The 19585-nt window shown below is 41.5% G+C and overlaps 1 protein-coding gene across 3 annotated transcripts in view; it reads left to right on the plus strand.

The window, feature by feature from the left end:
• Positions 1-19585, plus strand: part of LOC145344127 (IQ motif and SEC7 domain-containing protein 3-like) — a 436903-nt gene that overhangs the window by 315977 nt on the left and 101341 nt on the right. For all 3 annotated transcript variants that reach the window (XM_080190991.1, XM_080190994.1, XM_080190992.1), the window contains exons 5-6: positions 1669-1830; positions 16637-16759. In XM_080190991.1, coding sequence (XP_080047117.1) covers positions 1669-1830; positions 16637-16759 — 285 coding nt within the window. The remainder of the gene's footprint in view (positions 1-1668; positions 1831-16636; positions 16760-19585) is intronic.

The raw sequence follows: 19585 nt of genomic DNA on the forward strand, positions 1-19585 counted from the left end.
CAAAAGACATTTGATACAGTGCCACACAACAGACTTATGAGCAAAATTATAGCTCCTGGAATAAAGGAGAAAGTAAGCACTTGGATAAGAAATTGCCTGAGTTATAGCAGAGTAGTGATAAATGGTTGTTTACCAGGTTTGAGGAATGTTTGTAGTGTTGGAACCCTAACATTTCCTGATATTTACTAATGACCTGGACTGTGGTGTGAAGGTATGATTTCAAGATTGGCAGGTTGTATAATGATTAAAAGAGTTATCAATAAGGAGAAGCACAAAAAACAAATCAAATGGAGATAACCAAGTAGCAAGTAACCAACATCAGTTAATGTGCCTTTGAGAATTTTTTTTTTAATTCACGCTCACTGCCTTAGGTATTGTCATTGTTGGGAGGAGGAAAAAACTATGTGCAGGAGTTCATTTTCAGTTTCAGTCTGGGAAGTTGGAGTGTTAGTAGCATCAAGCTGATAGAGAAGTCTCTCTCTGTTTTTTCTCTTGGAAATTCTATTGGTTTGCTGAAAGCATGATCTTGCTTTTCTGAAAATCTGCTGTTGTTGGGAGTTGGACCAGAGTCTGTCTGGTGTTCTGGTAAGCTGTCCCGTCTTCAAACTGTTCTGAATCTCAAGGCATTTGACTGCAGAATTCAACTAATGGCGTCAATCCCAATATCACGTGAGCCTTAGTCTACGCTGTGTTGAACCTGTTTAAAGGGTTTTTTTTATGGTGGTTGGTTTGATTGGGACAACTTATAAATATTCATTAAGGGTTATACATTACTGTGATTGTTTTAGTTTTGTTTGTAATTGTTAGAAGTTATTGCTAATTTTTTCTCCATACATGTTAACTATATTCTTAAACAAAACTTTGTTTGATAAAAGCTCCCTGGTGGGTCTTTTGAATCACACCTGAAGTGGAATATCTCCTGCTTATCCTAGCCAAACTCAAGATGCAAAACTTATGCTTCATAAAACACCTTGGAGTTTCTAACCTGAACACAAATACCAAAAATACAGGGAATTACTACCATTCCACAAACATAGCTGATCGAAATATGGAACAAATGTAAAAGTAAGGTGAGAGTCTTGAGATGGGGGGCTGAGGTAGCAAGTAAAGATGTATTACTGTATTCTGTTGGAAGGGCAGAAAGCTTCTTTTAGAGAGAAAGGGAGATGTTGTGATATTATGTGCATGCCATTGTAATGGCACTTGGCAGAACAAGGACTTATGTGGGACGGGAGAATGGCACTGTCCATAGTATGATGTATAAAGTCTCGTGGTAATTGGCCCAGAGAGAGCAGCAAGCCTGCAAGGCAGCAACACCATGCAAGACAGTAACCTGGAAGCTGTAACTAGTTAAAGATTATCAATAAAGGTATCATGTTTAAACATACAAGTCCCAAGATCTCATCAAGACACACAAAGAACCCATAATACATCAGGTATGAACATTAATAACAGTGCAAGTAATAGATATGTTTGTTTGTTATTGTTGATGCATGTCTGTTGACTTCCTGATTTTTGTGGGCCGCAGGCATTACTCCCTGGCTGTAATGTGTATTCAACAAAGCAGCCGTTAGATATACCACCAGTACACCTCATAAGCCTTGTACACTGTCTTCTCTTAGTTACCTTCAATACCATTCTTATTTTCAATTTCTTATTATTTTTCAGAAATCCTGACAAAGGAATTCAGTTCCTGATCGCCCGTGGATTCATCCCTGACACAGCAATTGGGGTTGCCCACTTTCTGCTACAGCGGAAAGGGCTGAGCCGTCAGATGATTGGGGAATTTCTTGGCAACAGCAAGAAACAATTCAACAGGGATGTTTTGGAGTAAGTAATGACAACATCTTGCACCATCTTCCACCCTGCCCCTCCCACACCATCTTCCATTTAACAGCTCAGAGACCAAGAGGCCATTAGGACAATTTGATCCTTAAAAGGATTCTGTAGAAAATGACACAAGTTACCGCTTGGTGAAAAAGTTCAGTCGCATGGCCAAACAGAATATTGCAGTCTTCATAAATAGTTAAAATTGCTTTTACAAGGACTGGTGGCTGACCGTATGAGTACAATGATGGGTTTTTGTGCTGTTGCTGCATCTATCTGAAGTGCACTGTGGCAGATGATCTGTCCTTGGGACATACGCAAGACGCTTTTCAGAAAAAATTTAAAAGCATAAAAATTACTGCTGGAAGAAGAGCAAACCACTATCACAGCACTTTCATCGAATTCAGGAATGTGGGCATGGGGACTTCTTAAAAACCTGCATCATAGCAATACATAAAACAATTTTGCTTGAACACTGCACTTAAATGGAGTATGTCTTCTTTAGAGGGGCTATCCATCATAGGGAAGATCTTGGTTCATGAAGCAGAGTTAGTGAAGAGTGCACTGCAAGCGTACTCTGTTGGGACCAAGAACTGAACAACTTCTTCAGCTTAATTTAATTGGAGGAGTGCGTATGGGTGTACATTTGGCCACAGCTAAAAAACAGTAACAGAATCATTGGTGCATCATGAAATTTGCAGGTACCATGACCATTCAATAAGGCAGGTGCAGTCAGGATCTGTGGTAGAGTCAGGATTGTTTTTTTGTTGTTGGTAAGTGGGCAAGAATATTCCATTATCTGAGGAAGCATGGTGCATTGTTGAATGTATGTATGCCAGAAACTATAGATTAAATGTTGATAGTCTTTCCATTTATTCAAAGGTTCTGCTCCCAAGTGACCCAAGTTTGTGTTGTTGTGCCAAGGCTTGGGTGGTGCAGTGCCCTTAGCACCAATCTTGACACTTCACCATTGTCAGAGTCTTTCTTTATAGATTTTTTAGAGAAAATCATACCCACAAGCGACCCTTGATTTGCATTACTAGCCTCACTTCTATCCCTCATTAAAAGGCCGTTACACTAACCCTCTTGTGTGACCTATACTTTTGATTTACGTTAAAGTAAACTTTATTGCTATCTTCCTGTAGTTGTAGACTACAGGAAGGTATTAATGGACCAGTCGGATAGACTAAACGGTGGCAAATGTGCTTCAGTGTGGAGAAATATGACATAATGCATTTGGACAAGTCAACAAGTTCAGGAAATACGTAATAAATGGTAAGAAACTAAGAAATGTGGAAGAATGCAGCAACTGTGGAATGCACGTCCACAGATTACTGAAGGTGGATGGACAGGTACAGAAGGTGGCCCAGAAAGTACACAGAAAAATTGCCTTTATTAGTTCAATATTGAATACAATAACTGGAAGGTTATACTGAAACTGTATCAAACAACAGGTCACATCTAAAGTGCTATATACAAGTCTGGTCACTATAAGCAAGGTGCAATTACATTGAGAGGATAGCGCAGGTTTACAAAAGTGTTGCCTGACCTGAAGAATTTAAGTTATGGGAAATGATTGAATAGGCCAGGATAGTTCTCCATGGAGTGATTGACGGGCTGGGGGAGATGCAATGGGGAGGGGGTCAGAAGGGAAACCGAATTGAATTGTATAAAATTGTAAGGTCTAGATAGAGTGGCTAAGAAGGTCCTATCTCCTTTCTGAGGGATCCATATCCAAGGGACATAAATATTGGGTAAGAGGTAGGAGATTTAGAGGGAATTTGAGCAAGAATTCTTTTACACAGAAGGTGATTGGCACCTTGAACTCATTGACTTAAAGGGTGATAGAGACAGAAAGCCTTATAATGTTTAAAAATTACTTAAATATTTGCTAAGTGTTGGAATCCGCAGGACTATGGACAAAGAGTTGGAAAGTGTATTAGGCTGAATGGCTATATGTCAGTCAACACAGACACAATGGACCAAACAGCTTCCTTCTGTCTTGTACATTCCTATGATTCTGTGATTGGCTGCCTCTTGCTACAGCAGATGATGCAAGCAAGGTAGGCAAACATCTGGCTATTTGAGTATAGCAATAACTCATTGTTGTGTTCTGCTGATAAAGGTGCTTGGTTTTTGCTTTTGGTGGTAATAATATCTTTGAAGCGGACTTGCAGCTTAATATGACTCCATCAGCAAGCTGTCATTCCCTATGTAAAACTTCACTGTACAATGACACAACTAGTTTCTTATTTCATGTACTATGCATTCAATTAAAAACAGAAAAAAATCATAAAACAATACCATGATGTTGAGCAGCTGCAGCAAACTTAATTTAAGGAAATTTAGAAATAATGATATTGAAAAAAATACAAAAGATTAAAACACAAGGATGCAGAACTGTGTGCAAGGATGCTAAACCTGCTCTTGATTTGAAAAGTTTTTACTCCTAAAATTTACAAAGTGCATTACATGACTTTTGAAAGTTGAAATTACCTAAAGTGTACAATAATTTCATACTGTATGTGTTATGATTCTCATGGAGACCAATAATCTAAAAGCATCAAACGTACCAACTGATCTCAATGGACGAAACTGATGGACAGGATTTTACCTTTCTTTTGATAACTTATACCGTTGCAGTCAAACCAAAGTCAACATGAGTCAAACATGATTTATCATATAATATAAACCATAAACTGCACATTGCATACAGTGCAGCAGAGATAGATTTGTATATCTATCTCTGTTCCCTTCGCACATGTGGCATCATGCTCCGTCAAACCCTTGCCTTCCTTAGGTAGGCTTCCTGTTCCTATCTCTATGCTGCCATTAACCATCTGATTCTCCCCTAACAGCTGCTCCCAAGCAACCCATAGGCACATTCTTCATCAATACGCCCAGCTCTAGCTAATAGCTCTTGGAAAAATAAATGAATCTGCAGCAGTTACTTTGCTTTTCTTTTCCCTGCTGCCGAATTCAACCTTTGGGTTTCCTTCTTTCAACTGCCCCAACCACAAATCTCCACAGTCCACATGCACTAAACTGCTGCTGAAATCTGTTCTCTGAGCTCTGTTCTCTGTTTGATTTCAATCAACCTTTGTTTCCTGAGCAAAATGAGGTCACAGTCTGATTTCCCAGAAATTTGAAGGCACAGTCAGAAATCTAAAATTGCAGCTCACTTTCCAAGACACCTAGGGCTTTAGTTCCTCTTTTAGCTAAAGACTGTCTAAAAAAATACTGGCTTTGAATCCGAACATTAATGTACTCACCAGAACATCCAACAAAGGATCATCAACCGTTTTTTTCACTGTTTGTACGGACTGCAGAGCATCACTGAGTTGATGTTCCTCCAGAGAAGTTGATGTTTCATAGAATCCTACAGTGTAGAAGGAGACCATTTGGCCTATCGAATCTGTACTGACCACAATCACACTTAGATCTTATTCCCATAACCACATACGTTTACCCTAGCTAGTCCCCTGACATTAAGGGACAATGTTAGCATGGCCAAACCAGCTAACTCACGCATCTTTGGACTGTGGGAGGAAACCGGAGGATCCTGAGAAAACCCACGCAGACTCGGGGAGATCGTGCAGACTCCACACAGACGGTGACTGAAGCTGAGGATTGAACCTGCATCCCTGGCGCTGTAAGGCAGCAGTGCTAATCACTGTGCCACTGTGCCGTGGTCCAAGTCTCTGTGAGAACCTGCTTTGTTATAATTCCTAATTAAATCATTCTCAGTTTTGAGTCAAGCCATCCATTTTAATCTGTTTGTCTCCTGGGTTGTCTTCAAGTTAAAAAAGGTGTGAACTTCACAGTTTGGTTGTAACAGTGAGGAGCAGGAAACATACAGATAAGTAGCCAACGTGTCTTCTGTTCCTTTGTATTATAGAAACAGCCATTATATCATAGCCTGGAGGTTTGTAAGGAGGGAGTATCAGGTGACATATATCAAAGGAGAAGATTCTGAATTTAGTGCAAGGGATAATTAGGGTTTCCCTGGAACAGCAAGAGCCTTTCTGGGAATAGATCATGGAGCTTTCAGAAAGAATGCATCTAGGAAAGCCAACTTTGAGCATGTTGGTCTGCAAGAGGCCACCTGATATGAGTTTGTTGTGTGGCTATAATGTTTCAAGTGTTTTAGTGTTGACATAATGAACATTCATTTGGATAGAACACTTGAGCCTGAACACAAAGATTAATTTCAGTAATTAAAAGGAGTTGGGGATCGTCTCCCACCAAAGTTACAGCAGAAGACCGGTGCAACCGCCACTGAATTTCAAGGTCAGGAGGTATTTAAATGAATGAATCATTGACAGTGAGTTTGAGGAACTTTTAAAGCACAAAGTAGGGCCAGAGGACTGTTTGTCATTGTCAGTTTGGGGCCTAACCAAGTCCTTAATGATCTGTTCACAAGCGCTAATACTGATTAATGAGCAAGCTGAAGAAATGTCAGCTCTGATTTAGTAAACACTTTCACTTTGGAGGTTGTTAAAACTCACCAAAACACAATAATCTGCTCTGTATTAGCATTGGTTATTCAAAGGTGCTGTTGCCTCCAGGAGATTCTGACATAGTTTCAAGCGGAGCTGCCAGTTTGCATTATCAGAGATAGAAGCAGATACACAAGCCAGCTTCTATTTTTACCTCATCAACATCTTGGAGATCTTCAAAGATGGAGACCTCTTTTGTTCCACTTTGATTTCATTTGGTTTGTCTGCATCATGTTACATAACTCCCAGATTGTGCCATTCTTCACCAATTATCAGTAAGTGAAAAGGACCAAAAGGATTCACTCTTTAACTTTTCCCTTTTGCAGAATCACAGGGTAGAATTTTACGTGCTGTCTTGCTGGTGGGATTTTCTGGTCCCGCTGAAACCAATGACCTTTGAGCAGCTTGCCACATGTAATGGCCCCACTTCTGCCATGAAGTTGCTGTAAAATTCCACCCACAGGCTCAAAGGAAGCCATTTGATCCATCATATCAGCACCAACTCTTTGAATGAGCAAATTGTCTCATTTCATTCTCCCACCTTCTCTCCGTAACTTTGTACATTCCTCCCTTACGTATAACAGCCCTTTGCCTCGACGAACCTGCCTCTAACACACCCTCAAACAGGGCATTCCTAACCCTAACCATTCAGTGTGTGAGAAACATTTTGTTGATATCACCGTTGCTTCTTTATCTATGTCCTCTCTTGTTCACGATCCTTTCACGAGGGGCAACATTTTCTCTTTATCTACGCTGTCCAGGCTCCTTAAGATTTTGAATACCTCTATCAAATCTCCTCTCATTTTTTTTCTCCAAGGAAAACAGGCTCAACTTAGTCGCAGAGTCATAGAGGTTTACAGCACAGAACAAGGCCCTTCAGCCAATTGCATCTGTGCCAGTCAAAAACAAGCTACACAGCTATTCTAATCCCATTTCCTAGCACATGGTCCAAAGGCTTGTATGCCTTGGCAATACAAGTGCACATTTAAATACTTTTTAAATTTTATGGGAGTCTCTGTCGCCACCATTGTTTCAGGTACTGAGTTCCAGATTCCCACCACCCTCTGGGTGAAAAATTTTTCCTCACATCCTCTCTAAACCTCTTACCTTATCTATGACCTTGTTCCCCCCCACCCAACCAAGGGAAAACATTTCTTCCCATCTATTCTATCTATGCCCCTCATAATTTTATATACCTCAATTATATACCCCGCCCCCCCACCTCAGTATCCTCTGCTCCAAGGAAAACACCCCCAGTCTATCCAATCTATCTTCATAATTAAAACTGTCCAACCCAGGCAATGTCCTGGTAAATCTTCTGCGCACCCTTTCCAGTGCTATCACATCCCTCCTATAATGTGGATTCCAGAACTGCACACAATACTCTAGCTGTGACCTAACCAACATTTTATATAGTTTCAGCATAACCTCCCTGTTCTTAATCTCTATGTTTTAACTAATAAAGACAAGTATAACATATGCCTTCTCAGCCACTCTAGCCACCCGTCCGATGTACAGGCACACAAAAATCCCCCTGATCTTTGGTGTTTCCCAGGGTTCTGTCATTCATAATGTGTATCCTTGTCTTGTTTGCCCTGCCCAAGTGCATCACCCTACACTTATCCGGATTGAATTCCATTTGTCAATGATGAGCCTGTCTGACCAGCCCATTTATATCCTCCTGCAATCCAAGACTATCCTCTTCACTATGCAATCGCTCCTCATCCCAGGAACAATTCTCATGAATCCTTTCTGCATTATCTTCAATGCTTTCATATACTTAAAGTGGGCATCCAGAACTGGACATAACACTTCAGCTCAGACCTAACCAGTAGCTCTTATATTCTATGCTGCTATTAATAATACCCATAATACTGCATCTTTATTAGCTGTTGTCTGAATCTGTCCCGCCACCTTCAAAATGTCTTATTTACACATACTCCCAGGTCCCTCTTTCCTGCAACCTCTTTAGCATTGTACGCCTACTTTATATTGTCTCTTCATGTTCTTTCTATGACCATGAATCACTTCTCATTTCTCTGCATTGAAATTCATCTGTTACCTGTCCACCCATTCCACCAATTTATCTATGTCTTTTGAAGTTCTACACTAACTGTCGATCTTCAATGCTGTTCTATTCTGTGCATCAAGCTCTAGGTCATTAAGATATATCAACAAAAGCAAGGGTCTCAACACCAACCCCTAGGAGCTCCCACTACAAACCTTCCTCCAGAACGAAAACATCCATGAAGTGTGGCACAGTGGTTAGTACTGCTGCCTCAAAGCTCCAGGGGCCTGGGTTCAATTCCCGGTGTGTGTGGAATCTGCACATTCTCTGTGTCTGCAAGGGTTTCCTCTAGGTACTCCAGTTTCTTCCCACATTCCAAAGATGCGCGGGTTAGGTTGATTGGCTATGCTAAATTTCTTCAAAGTGGGCACTTATAGCTGACGCAGATCTCAGCCTGTCCCTGGCAAAATTGATTGGGGGAAGCATGCTTTGGGCATAAGACATGACATGCACATTACAAAATGTCCATCCCCCCCATCTACCCCCAATGCTGCCCCTGCACTGGTAAGCTCCTGCCCATTGTTCTTCCCATAACCCAGAAATCAGATGTATTTCTGACCAAGAGGCTCAAAGTCAGACAGAAAATTCAGGGCTAATATATAACATATCTTTAATATGGTTACTTTAATGAGTTTATACTAAAAGTGAACGCAAAAGAATTCCATACAATCACAGAGGGACGAGTGCTGCTGGAGGAAATTAAACTCCGATGGATTTATTACATATGATTTCAAAACAATACATTTTTGTATTAGTATTTATAAGCAGGTTTTAGTAGGAAGATGTCTGCATGAACCATTTAAAGAACAAAACATGCTGAAATAAAATCTGGCTCAGATCAATAATTCTGTCTAAATTGTGAAAGCGAAACAACAATAATTTTTATTAACAAGTAGAAATGGAGCCTTTTGCCCTTTAATTGTCTGCTGCTTCTGTCTTTGCCAGCTGCTGGTGATTTTCAGCCCACTGCCTTTTCTCATTTACTATATTTTCGATGAGTTGGAATCAGCAGCTCATTACAATGAGCTTTTTGCTCTAAGTCGAGGCTTCAGTGCACCAGAGCAATCTCGCAGATGGAGAGGAGCGGGTTACAGAGATTGGATTAAGCCGAAGTGATCCGGAGGATAATATTTGATTTTTTTTTATTTGGAGCTGATAGGGCTGCAGGTTTATCCTTCTGACTGAGCTGTGCTCTTCTGTGATGCGGATTTAATATCTCATCCCCGACAGTGTAAGCAAGTACAATATTTCTGGAATGGTTTGATGTATGGTGAGAGGGAAACAACTGAACTCTTATTTACTCAGGATCAAGTCCAACTCCATCATTCCTCCCCACCAGTACCTCTTACACATTAGTTTCAGGGATCAGTATTTCATATATCATATATCTAACTTTAAAAGACACAATGGAGAAGAAAAATTGATGGGATGCACAGGTAACATATTCTGACAATTCTATTAACTTCCTGATGGGTGGTTTTTGATTCATATTTCCTCCTAAATTTCAGTATCAAACCCACTGGTTTCATGTGGGCAGGATAACAATATACATGACATAATGGTTAGCACATTCACCTAAACTTATTGTCGCCAATTTCTCACTTGGATTCGGTCACAAAAGGGGGGCAGAACCACTTCCTGAAAATGTGACTGCATCCAGCCAATCTCCAGTCCCTGGAAATGGTAAACAATATTCATGAACTTTATGATGACAATACTTCATTGAACATGGAGCTGCTTTGGAAGAGATTTTGCGTTGCGACCTATGAAGGCCAGTAGCGATAATCTCTGAATCTTGCATGATGTCTTATTGAGGATGCAGAAACATGCAGGTGAGGGATGGCGGGGTTGGGGGGGGGCGGTGGTGTTGGAGATGAGTGATCTTACCAAAAAATTTCTAAGTGTCAGTGTGAAAACATAAGAGAACCCTGTTGCTTTTTCAGGGCAAATAGAAAATGGAATCTTACACACTCTGTGAAAAAAAATCAAATCTCTTTCCTGCCAGCAGGGGGAGCAGGCTGGGCCTAAGCTCATCAAAACCTGGCAGATAGCAGCAGACAGCACCAATGCGCATGATTTCACCCAGCTACCACAGGCCTCCCTGGCCAATTTTACATCACCGCCACTCCCCCTGCACGGGCCATCTGATTTTCCCATCTCATCACCAACTGATTATTTCCCTCCCCACCCCCAACCCCACATGGGCCGTCTGATCTTCCCACCCCAGCAAACTTCCTCCCCTGCTATCGTGGGGCCCTGCAGCCGATAACCCCCTGTGCAAGGACTGACTGATCATCAGTTGCAGAGCGTGCAGTGTCCCCTCTCCCTGATTGCAGTTAGAATGTGCAATGGTCCACCGCACCCCCTTGGCAGTGCCCAGTTCCCAGTGGGCACTGCCAGGCTGGCAATGGCAAGGTGCCCAGTGGGAAGTGCCAGCCTAAGCAGCACCCCTCCCCCACCCCCGACCTCCCAGAGGGGCCTAGTGGCAAAGCCATCACATCTGGTTCCCATTATTGGGGACCATATATGATCCTTGCCGGTGAGGATGTTCATTGCCAAGGCCACAGATGCAACTGAAGCCAGATGATTGCATCCGCAGCTCACTTGTAATATTTAAATTGTATTTTAAATAGAATTTAAATAATACAATCAACCTCACACCATTTTCAGGCGTGAGGTTGATCTTGCCGGATAGCTGGTGTGGGTAAGGTTGCTTGAGGTGAGAAATCAGGCCATTTCTCAACTTTCTCGTGATCTTACCTGCTCATCTGCCCAGTGTGTAAAGGTTAGATTGCAGCCTTAATATCTAGAAATGGACTTTATTTCCATACCTTCTACAGTTGCTTAGTGATCGTATGTACAGAGATGGGTACAGTTGTCATAGCATTTTACAGAATTGGTACGGCACATAGGAGGTTATGTTGATCCATCATGTCTGCACTACTTCTCTGAATGAAAACTCACCTCATTCCAGTCCCCCTCCTTTTCCTTATAACCCTGCATGTTCTTCCTTTTCAGAGAACGGGCTAATTCCAGACTCTCACCACTTGCGTTGTAAAGAAGTTTCTCCTCATGTTATTTCTTCTTTTACTAATTGTTTTAAATTTGTGCCCCAATCCTTTCATGAGTGGGAACAGTTTCTCCATATCTGTAGATAGGGACAAACTCTACCCTTAATTCGCCGGCAGCAGTGTGACACAGCGGTCAGCACTGTACAGTACCAGGGGACTGGATTCGATTCCTGGCTTGGGTCACTGCTGTGTGAAGTTTGCACATGCTTCCCATCTCTGTGTGGGTTTCCTCCAGGTGCTCCAGTTTCCTCCCACAGAGTAAAGATGTGCGGGTTAGGTTGATTGGCAATGCTAAATTGCCCCTTAGTGTCAGGGATTAGCTGGGTAAATAAATTGGGTGATGAAGTTGGGGCCTGGGTGGGATTGTTGTCAGTGCAGACTCGATGGGCCAAACGGCTTCTTTCTGCATTGTTGGGATTCTGTGATTCTACATTCTGTTCACTGCACTCATTTTAAATTCGTTTATTGTATCTCCTCTCAGCCTTCTTTCCTCAAAGAAACATAGTCCCTCTTCGCCAATCTATTTTCATAACTAAAGTTCTTCTCCCCAGGAACCATTTTCATCAATGTTTTCTGCATTAATTTCAATGCCTTCTCATCCTTTCCAAAGTGTGATGCTCAGTACTGAATGCAATACTCCAACAGGGACCGAACTAATGACTGACACACCTTCAACACAACCTTTGTGCATTTGCACTTTATATCCCATTAACAAAATCTGGGAAGCTGTATGCTCTATTAACTGTTCTCTCAACCTGGCCTGTCACCTTCAACGACCTCTGCACATTTATAACCAGGTCCCTCTGTGTCTGTACTCCCTTTAGAATTATACCTCCTCTTTTATAGTGCCTCTCAATGCTCTTTCTACCAAATTGAATCACTTCACATTTCTCTGCATTGAACATGACCTGCCCGCCCATTCCACATATTTTTCTACCCTTTTAAAGTTCTACACTATTCTCCTCATTGTTCACAGTATTTCTGGGTTTTGTACCATCCGCAAACTTTGAAATTGTGTCCTGAACACCAAGATGTAGAATGCAAGCAAAAGTCTCAAGACTAACTCCTAAGTAACTCCACTACAAATCTTTCTCCAGCCTGAAAAACATTTCTCCTTAATAATTCATCATGTTAAACTGAGATTTTATTTAATATATTAGTACCATGACCACCAAGGACAATGACTTTTCATGCTGTGAAATACAATGTAAACTAAAAAAGAATATTGACAACATTGGGTAGCATTGTGAAATGAAGCACAGTCTGTATCAGCAGAGATAAAACATGGATGCTAGTGGGCTTGGTCGAAGAAGTCTATGCTTGAAAGTTGTGAGCAGTGCCAGAGTGAATAAGTGAACAGATGTGGAACAAACCAGTTAGCAGAGGCAAGTTTTAGCCTTTGTCTGCATCCAGTTGGGGTTGAATCTTAAATAATATAGTTGGGTTAAATCTAAAGACTGGGGCCAATGTTTTTAAGAGCACTTTGTTGGTGAGGCACCATGTTGTAATTTGACTGCTTAGTACAAACATAGTGCAGAATCTCCTTGCTTTTCAGGGGGAATCAGGTGGGAAGTACACCTTGATATTCTTCCCCAGTCCTAAACACTTGTCCATGTTACCCCTGCTTTCATTCTGTTTGCCATTTCTTGCATTGCCTCTTTTCACAGTTGCACCATCAGGAAAATTCCCCTCTGTTATAAAAATGGTCAATTCCATTTATCCTCCTCCTCAGGAAACTCAAGATTTTCCTTGGTAAAAAGAAACATTTTCATCATTCCTCTGGCTAGCTTTTTTGTAAAACAGTTATCCTCTATTAACATCTATGAAACATTGATTTAAATGCAGCAGCCTATTGCAGTTGTGGCCATAAATGTATCAAGTCTAATAGCTGGATAAGTCTTAATAAGTGTTCTTTATGGATAATGTTGCTATCTCTTCAGAACATCCTCCAAATTAACATAACAAGAATGAGATTGAGAAAACTATGGAGTAAATGTTCTATGTGTGTGCGCGGGTGACTAACTGATTCTTAGGCCCATTTTACTCTATCTCCACTTATAGGACAACATTCTCATCCGATGTTCGCTGGGGTTTAAAAATGATAAGTGATTTCAGTAAAGCATATTAAATTATTAGATGGTTTGATGGTGTAGATACTGAGTGGCTGGCTCCCCTGACATGACAGTCCAGAACTAGATGTCATTATTTCAGGAAAAGATGTCTGCTATTTGGTACTGAGAGGAGGACATTTTTTTTCTCTCAAAGGGTGGTGAATCTTTGGAATTCTCTATCACATAGGGCTATAGATGCCCAACTGTTGAAAACGTTCAGAACTATGATAGCCCTTTTGGCAGCATTCAATCCAAGGGATATAGCAATAGTATGGAAAGTGGAGATGACAAAAAGACCATGATCTTATTGAAGAACAGGTGGGGCTCAAGGGGCACCTGGCCTCCTCCTGCTGCTATTTCCCATGTTTTATCTGATGAGGTTCCTCACCTATCCTGTTTTGAAAAATGCAGGCACGCTGGTATCTCACTGCTAGCCTGGTGTATCCCAATTTGAAAATAATAATGCTCTAAATAAACCATACATTCTGAAAGCACGTCTGTTACAAACTAAAAGCATTGAGAATCTTCTGAAGATGAAATAATTGAGAACTGCAGAGAACAGCTTGATGGTGTTTTAAAAGGTGAGAACAAGTGCAGTTTTTGAGTTTATTTCCCCATACTTCATATTTTCTCCTTTGGTATCACATCATTGCCATTGATTCACCTGGGAATAGGGGAGCTTATGAGGAAAAATCGAACAGGCTGAGCCTGTATTCAATGGAGTTTAGAAAAGCGAGAAGCAATCTTATTGAAACATATAAGATCCTGAGGGAACTTGACAGGGTGGATGCTGAAAGGATGTTTTCCCTTGTGGAGGAAGCTAAAACTAGAGGGCACATTTCAAAAATAAGGGATCTCCCATTTAAGATGGAGATGAAAAGATTTTTTTTCTTAGGTCACGAATCTTTGGACCTTGCTTTCCCAGGAAGCAGTGCAGGCAAGATCAATGATTTATTCTTAGACAGAAATAAATATTCTTGTCTATCAAGTGAGCCAAATTGTGGAATGGCACGGTGGCACAGTGGCTACCTCTGCTGCCTCATAGTGCCAGAGACTAGGGTTTGATTCTCAGCTTCAGTCATTGTTGGTGCGGAGTCTGCACATTCTCCCAGTGTCTGCATGGGTTTCCTCCGGGTGCTCTGGCTTCCTCCCACAGTCCGAAAGACATGCTGGTTAAGTGCATTGGCCATGTTAAATTCTTCTCAGTGTACCCAAACAGGTTTCAGACTGTGGCAACTAGGGGATTTTCACAGCAACTTCATTGCAGTGTTAATGTAAGCCTACTTGCGACACTAATAAAAAATGTTATGGGGGAGTAGGAAGAATGCAGAGTTGAGACCATAATCAGTCCAAACGCCAGGACATTAGTATGCAGGCATTGTACGCATTCCATACGTACATAGATGTTTTGTATGATATTATTTTACGAATATGTAGACACATATCAATTCTCTTTGGAAGACACTATTTCACAAGAACCTTACTGGTTTCACACAGAGAAAAATACAATACAAATACTCGCTGTGTATCATTTGAACCCTGAGATGTTGTATGCTACTGAAAGGCTTTTCATATTATTTGGATAGCAACAGCAAACAATTCTCATGACATTGGTTAGCCCTTTATTTTTCCTGGATGACAACAGCTTTCCTTGACATCTCTTGCTGGCCTCCTATTGTAAATAATGTTGCAAGATTTCTGATAGCTCAACTACTCAGTGGCCTAACCAGTTGATCTGCACATGTCAAAGAGACTCCATGCCTGATTCTTGATCTGTGCAAGTTGGCTGTTTTCAGCCAAGACAGAGGTAAGTAGTATAATTGGCCCAATAATCAATGTGGTTTTCCCTCATGATTATGATTCAGCAACTGACCTGAAAGTGTACGGTTCAAATTGTACCATTCCGTCCACCACTGAAATTGGAGCGGGCGAGGGGCAGACCGTGGAAAGGTATAAGATGTCAGGTGGGATTTTCTGGAGATTTCGAAGCCAGAAAATGCAGTCCTATATGTTTGCAAGTTAAGGGAGAACAATATTGATCGTTGTTGTGAGTTGTCAAAAATCCTTTTCAAACTCACTGTCCAGAGTCATGCTGGAAGATTGGCCACTTAGGAGAGGTACCCAAAGAAACACTGTGCCCTTGCAAGGATTTGCCAGTAAAGGGTGAGTTGGCCTGTGTTTTCTCTTCTTCCAATTCAGAATATTATTTGGGAAGGCAGTTCCCTACTATTCAATGTCACTTTGGTCATTTTTCACTTAACGTAACACCAAATTCTCATTGGAGCAGAGAATACTGAGGGGCGAACGGATTGTGGTGTACTAGATTATGAGGGACATGGACTGAGCGGGTAGGGAGCAGTTGTTCCCCTTAATTGTCACGAGAGGACAAAGGTTCATGGTGAGGGATAGGAGACTCAGGGGGGATGTGAGGAAACCTTTTTTACCCAGAAGGTTGTGACAATCTGGGGAATGCAGTGCCTGGGAGGGTGGTAGAGGTAGGTTGCCTTGCATCCTTTAAAAAGTACCTGGATGAGCACCTGGGATGTCATAACATTCGGGGATATGGGCCAAGTGCTGGGAAATGGAATTAGGTGGGAGTTCAGGTGTTTCTCGCATACTATTACAAACATGATGGGATGAAGGGCCTCTTCAGCACAATATGATTTATACAATATTCTGTTCAAACATGAATGATCATGCCACAAGAAGACAGAAAATATGGGAAACGTTGTACAACATATATCTCATTATTTGCACCTCAATAATACTTTCGCTGATATCTATCAAAATCAATCAGGTTTCAAGAATGTGATTGTATTGCAATAGAATGTTGTATTGGTTGCCATGGAATGGAAATTGGATGAATCCCAATGGGGTTGGGGGGGTGGTGGTGGTTACTGATTATTGAAACTTCACTGCAATACATTTAAGATGTTGATTGATGAGGTGGGTGGCTCCGCAATGCTGTCCACAACCCATAGCCTATTTTAAACACTAATATAGAATTCACTCCCCAAAGGGAGGAATCGATTGACTATTTCTTCTTCTGATTCTTTCTAGTTGCGTTGTTGATGAGATGGATTTTTCTAACATGGAATTGGATGAAGCTCTGCGGAAGTTTCAGGCTCATATCCGAGTACAAGGAGAGGCACAGAAGGTTGAGCGACTCATTGAAGCATTTAGGTAATGAGAATGATTCTTCTTCAAAGATGGATTGCAGATAAAATCAAGAATGGCCACTTGAAGTGACTTGGAACCTTTTACAATAACTGCAATAGCATATTCAGTTTTCAACCCAGTCACTTGTAAATATTTTAGAACGGCGTGCCAGCTAAGCTTTCACACTGCTTTTCGAACCAGATGACAGTGATTTTGAATTCAGAGTCAACCTGTCACTTGACTCTCTTTGGGCAGGGGTTGCATGAAGTTGTCCTGTGTTGGCTTGTGATAATGTGATATCAGTTCTAGCTGGCTAACAGTTTGGCAAGGAGATTTTACATTGCTGAAAGAGTAGAACAACTAAAGACATTGCTGTGTCAATACAGCTTCATTACAGATTGGAGAGCAGCAGCAAAACTTCACTGAGGGGCATTCTGGGAGAAGTCAGTGCAGTCACCTCAACTGAACATCAGGTTGTGGAAGTTCACAATTGGGACTAGCTGGGAGGGCACAGTGATCGGCATGGACCGGTTGGGCCGAAGGGCCTATTTCCAGGTTATATTGCTGTATGGCTCTCTGGGTGGAACTTTTCCGTCCTGCCCGCCACAGGAATCATGGTGGGTAGGACATAGGCCATGTAACGATCCATTGACCTCGGGCAAGATTTTCCAGTCTTGGGACAAAAGCAGCCGGAAAATCCCATCCTATGACTCTATTTGATCAATTTGAATAGTAGAAAATGTAATTCAAATAATAGCAGTGAAGACCAAAAAGGCAGTTCCCTTTTCCCTCCAAGCTACATGTATTGCCTTCCAAAAAAATGATGGTAAATCCAAAAGGGCTGAAATAAATATTTGGTACTATGAAAATGAAATACTGCAGATGCTGGAAATCTGAAAGAAAATGGAAATACGAAGTATTTCCAGTATTTTCTATTTTTATTTCAATTCTTATCAACTAGGGCTAACAATTCCATTTCAGATTTGGAAATCAGTTTGAGCCCATATAATAATGATGGTTACAGGGCACTATAGAGTAGCTTGATAGGTTAGAATGATGGTACTGACAATGGCAATTGGATAAAATCTCTTAACCAAGCTGATTTCAATACACAGTTAAACAGATTTGGCCACTCAGAGAAAAGTATTGGCCTTCTGTTTAAATTTGTATCTCATTTATGAACTGTACAAATTAGAACATAATTTATTGTTTTTTAGATATATCGCAGGATATGATTCCAGGAGCAGGAATTAGTCAAAATCTGGGCTTAAAATGCCATTTTTAAGTTGTCTTCAGGGATTAATGTAGTTATTGCAGCTAACATGGAAGCACGTCTCAAAGCATAATTCAGCATCTGTTTTAATGGGATAATTGTTGGTCAGCTGAATAGATTTTGACAGAAAATCACTGTTATCCTATCCTCTGTGTACTACCAGTTCCCACATTTACCCCTCGAAAATTCTCCACCATTGAATGGGATCAGGGCTAAGTTTCAGCAACAGCTTCACATTCCCCTCCTATCTCTATAATCCCCTGATTCCCTTAGAACCCAAGAATCTATCAATCTCGGTCTTGAAAATGTGCAATGACCGAACCCCGCCACCACACCCCCACCCTCCCGGCCCTCTGCAAGACATCCAAAGTAGGAAGCATTCGGAGTATAGGACCAACAGGCAGGCAGGCTCCTGCATGCCTTTGCTGTTTTTGACATGATGGCAATCAGTTTCCCTGAGGTAAGCATCTAAAGAGCGTCTGGAAAATGAGCAGCATGCAGAGCAAATACGGATACTAATCCCTGTCTGCGTTTTGTAGCTGGAGAGCATTGCAGCTTTGCTATTTGGCTTTTTAGGTGGTTGCACCTCAGTGTACTCAGGGAGGATGCAGCAATGCAAATTATGAACCACTGAGCATCAGAGACTCGGGTGCTGTATAGCATTGGATTCAGTTCAAGATAAATATTTTTCACAAATAAAAATGGTTGCTTCTGATTCCAGAGATGCTAATTGTTTTAAAGGAACAAGGTGTTCTTAGCTCTCACTAGAATTTTGAACCTCAGTGTTTCATTAGCTGTGGAAATCAATGCAGAATGCTGTAACTCGTAGTTCTTCATTGAGCAGAGTTGCCAATGCTCCAGGGTTGATCTGAAATTGCCTGGTTTTAAAGATTAATTTTTGAGAGACTATGTGAGCCACAGCTCAGTGGAGAATTTAAAATAATTGTCTTTGGCCAGAATCGTATCACTGTTCATGCCGGCTGCATCCTGCTGCAGTGAATTGAGATTTGTTCACTAATCAGCCTCTTCTCCCATTCTCCACTTCCCTGCCTCTACCTCCCTTTCTCAGATCCCTCTTGCACCTTGTCCCTCCCTTCTCCCCTTCTCTGTCTCATCCGTCCACCATCTCACTCCTTATCCCAACATTTTCCAATCTGCTTGATCTAAATACTGGATTTAGTCTTGACTTCCTGGCAGGTTTGCCACTCCACCATTGGAACCTGGACATCACATTAACGCCTGGGTTCCCCCCCTCTCCCCGCCCCCCGGACAACACGCATATGTTGCTGTTTTATTCGGGAAGGAAATTAATTGGCCCAGAGTCCCATTCGCTGTCCAAAGATATGGTTGCAAAGAAATGCAAGGCCGCTGCGACTTTTACAAGTATGAGAAGGCCATGGTAACAGGTCCTACAAATCCTTGGATGACCTTCAATGAGGGTACACAAGGCAGCAGCCACCTGAATGGCCAGACACAGCTTTCTTCAGCACTAATGCCCCAACATTTGGCTTTGTGCTTCATTGCCTTCCAGCCACTTATTACTCATGCCTGTGCCTCTGTTGTCCTGCAAGGTCCTG

This window comes from Carcharhinus amblyrhynchos, chromosome 6 (genome assembly GCF_965287045.1).
Source record: "Carcharhinus amblyrhynchos chromosome 6, sCarAmb.v2.hapA, whole genome shotgun sequence".
NCBI lineage: Eukaryota > Metazoa > Chordata > Chondrichthyes > Carcharhiniformes > Carcharhinidae > Carcharhinus > Carcharhinus amblyrhynchos.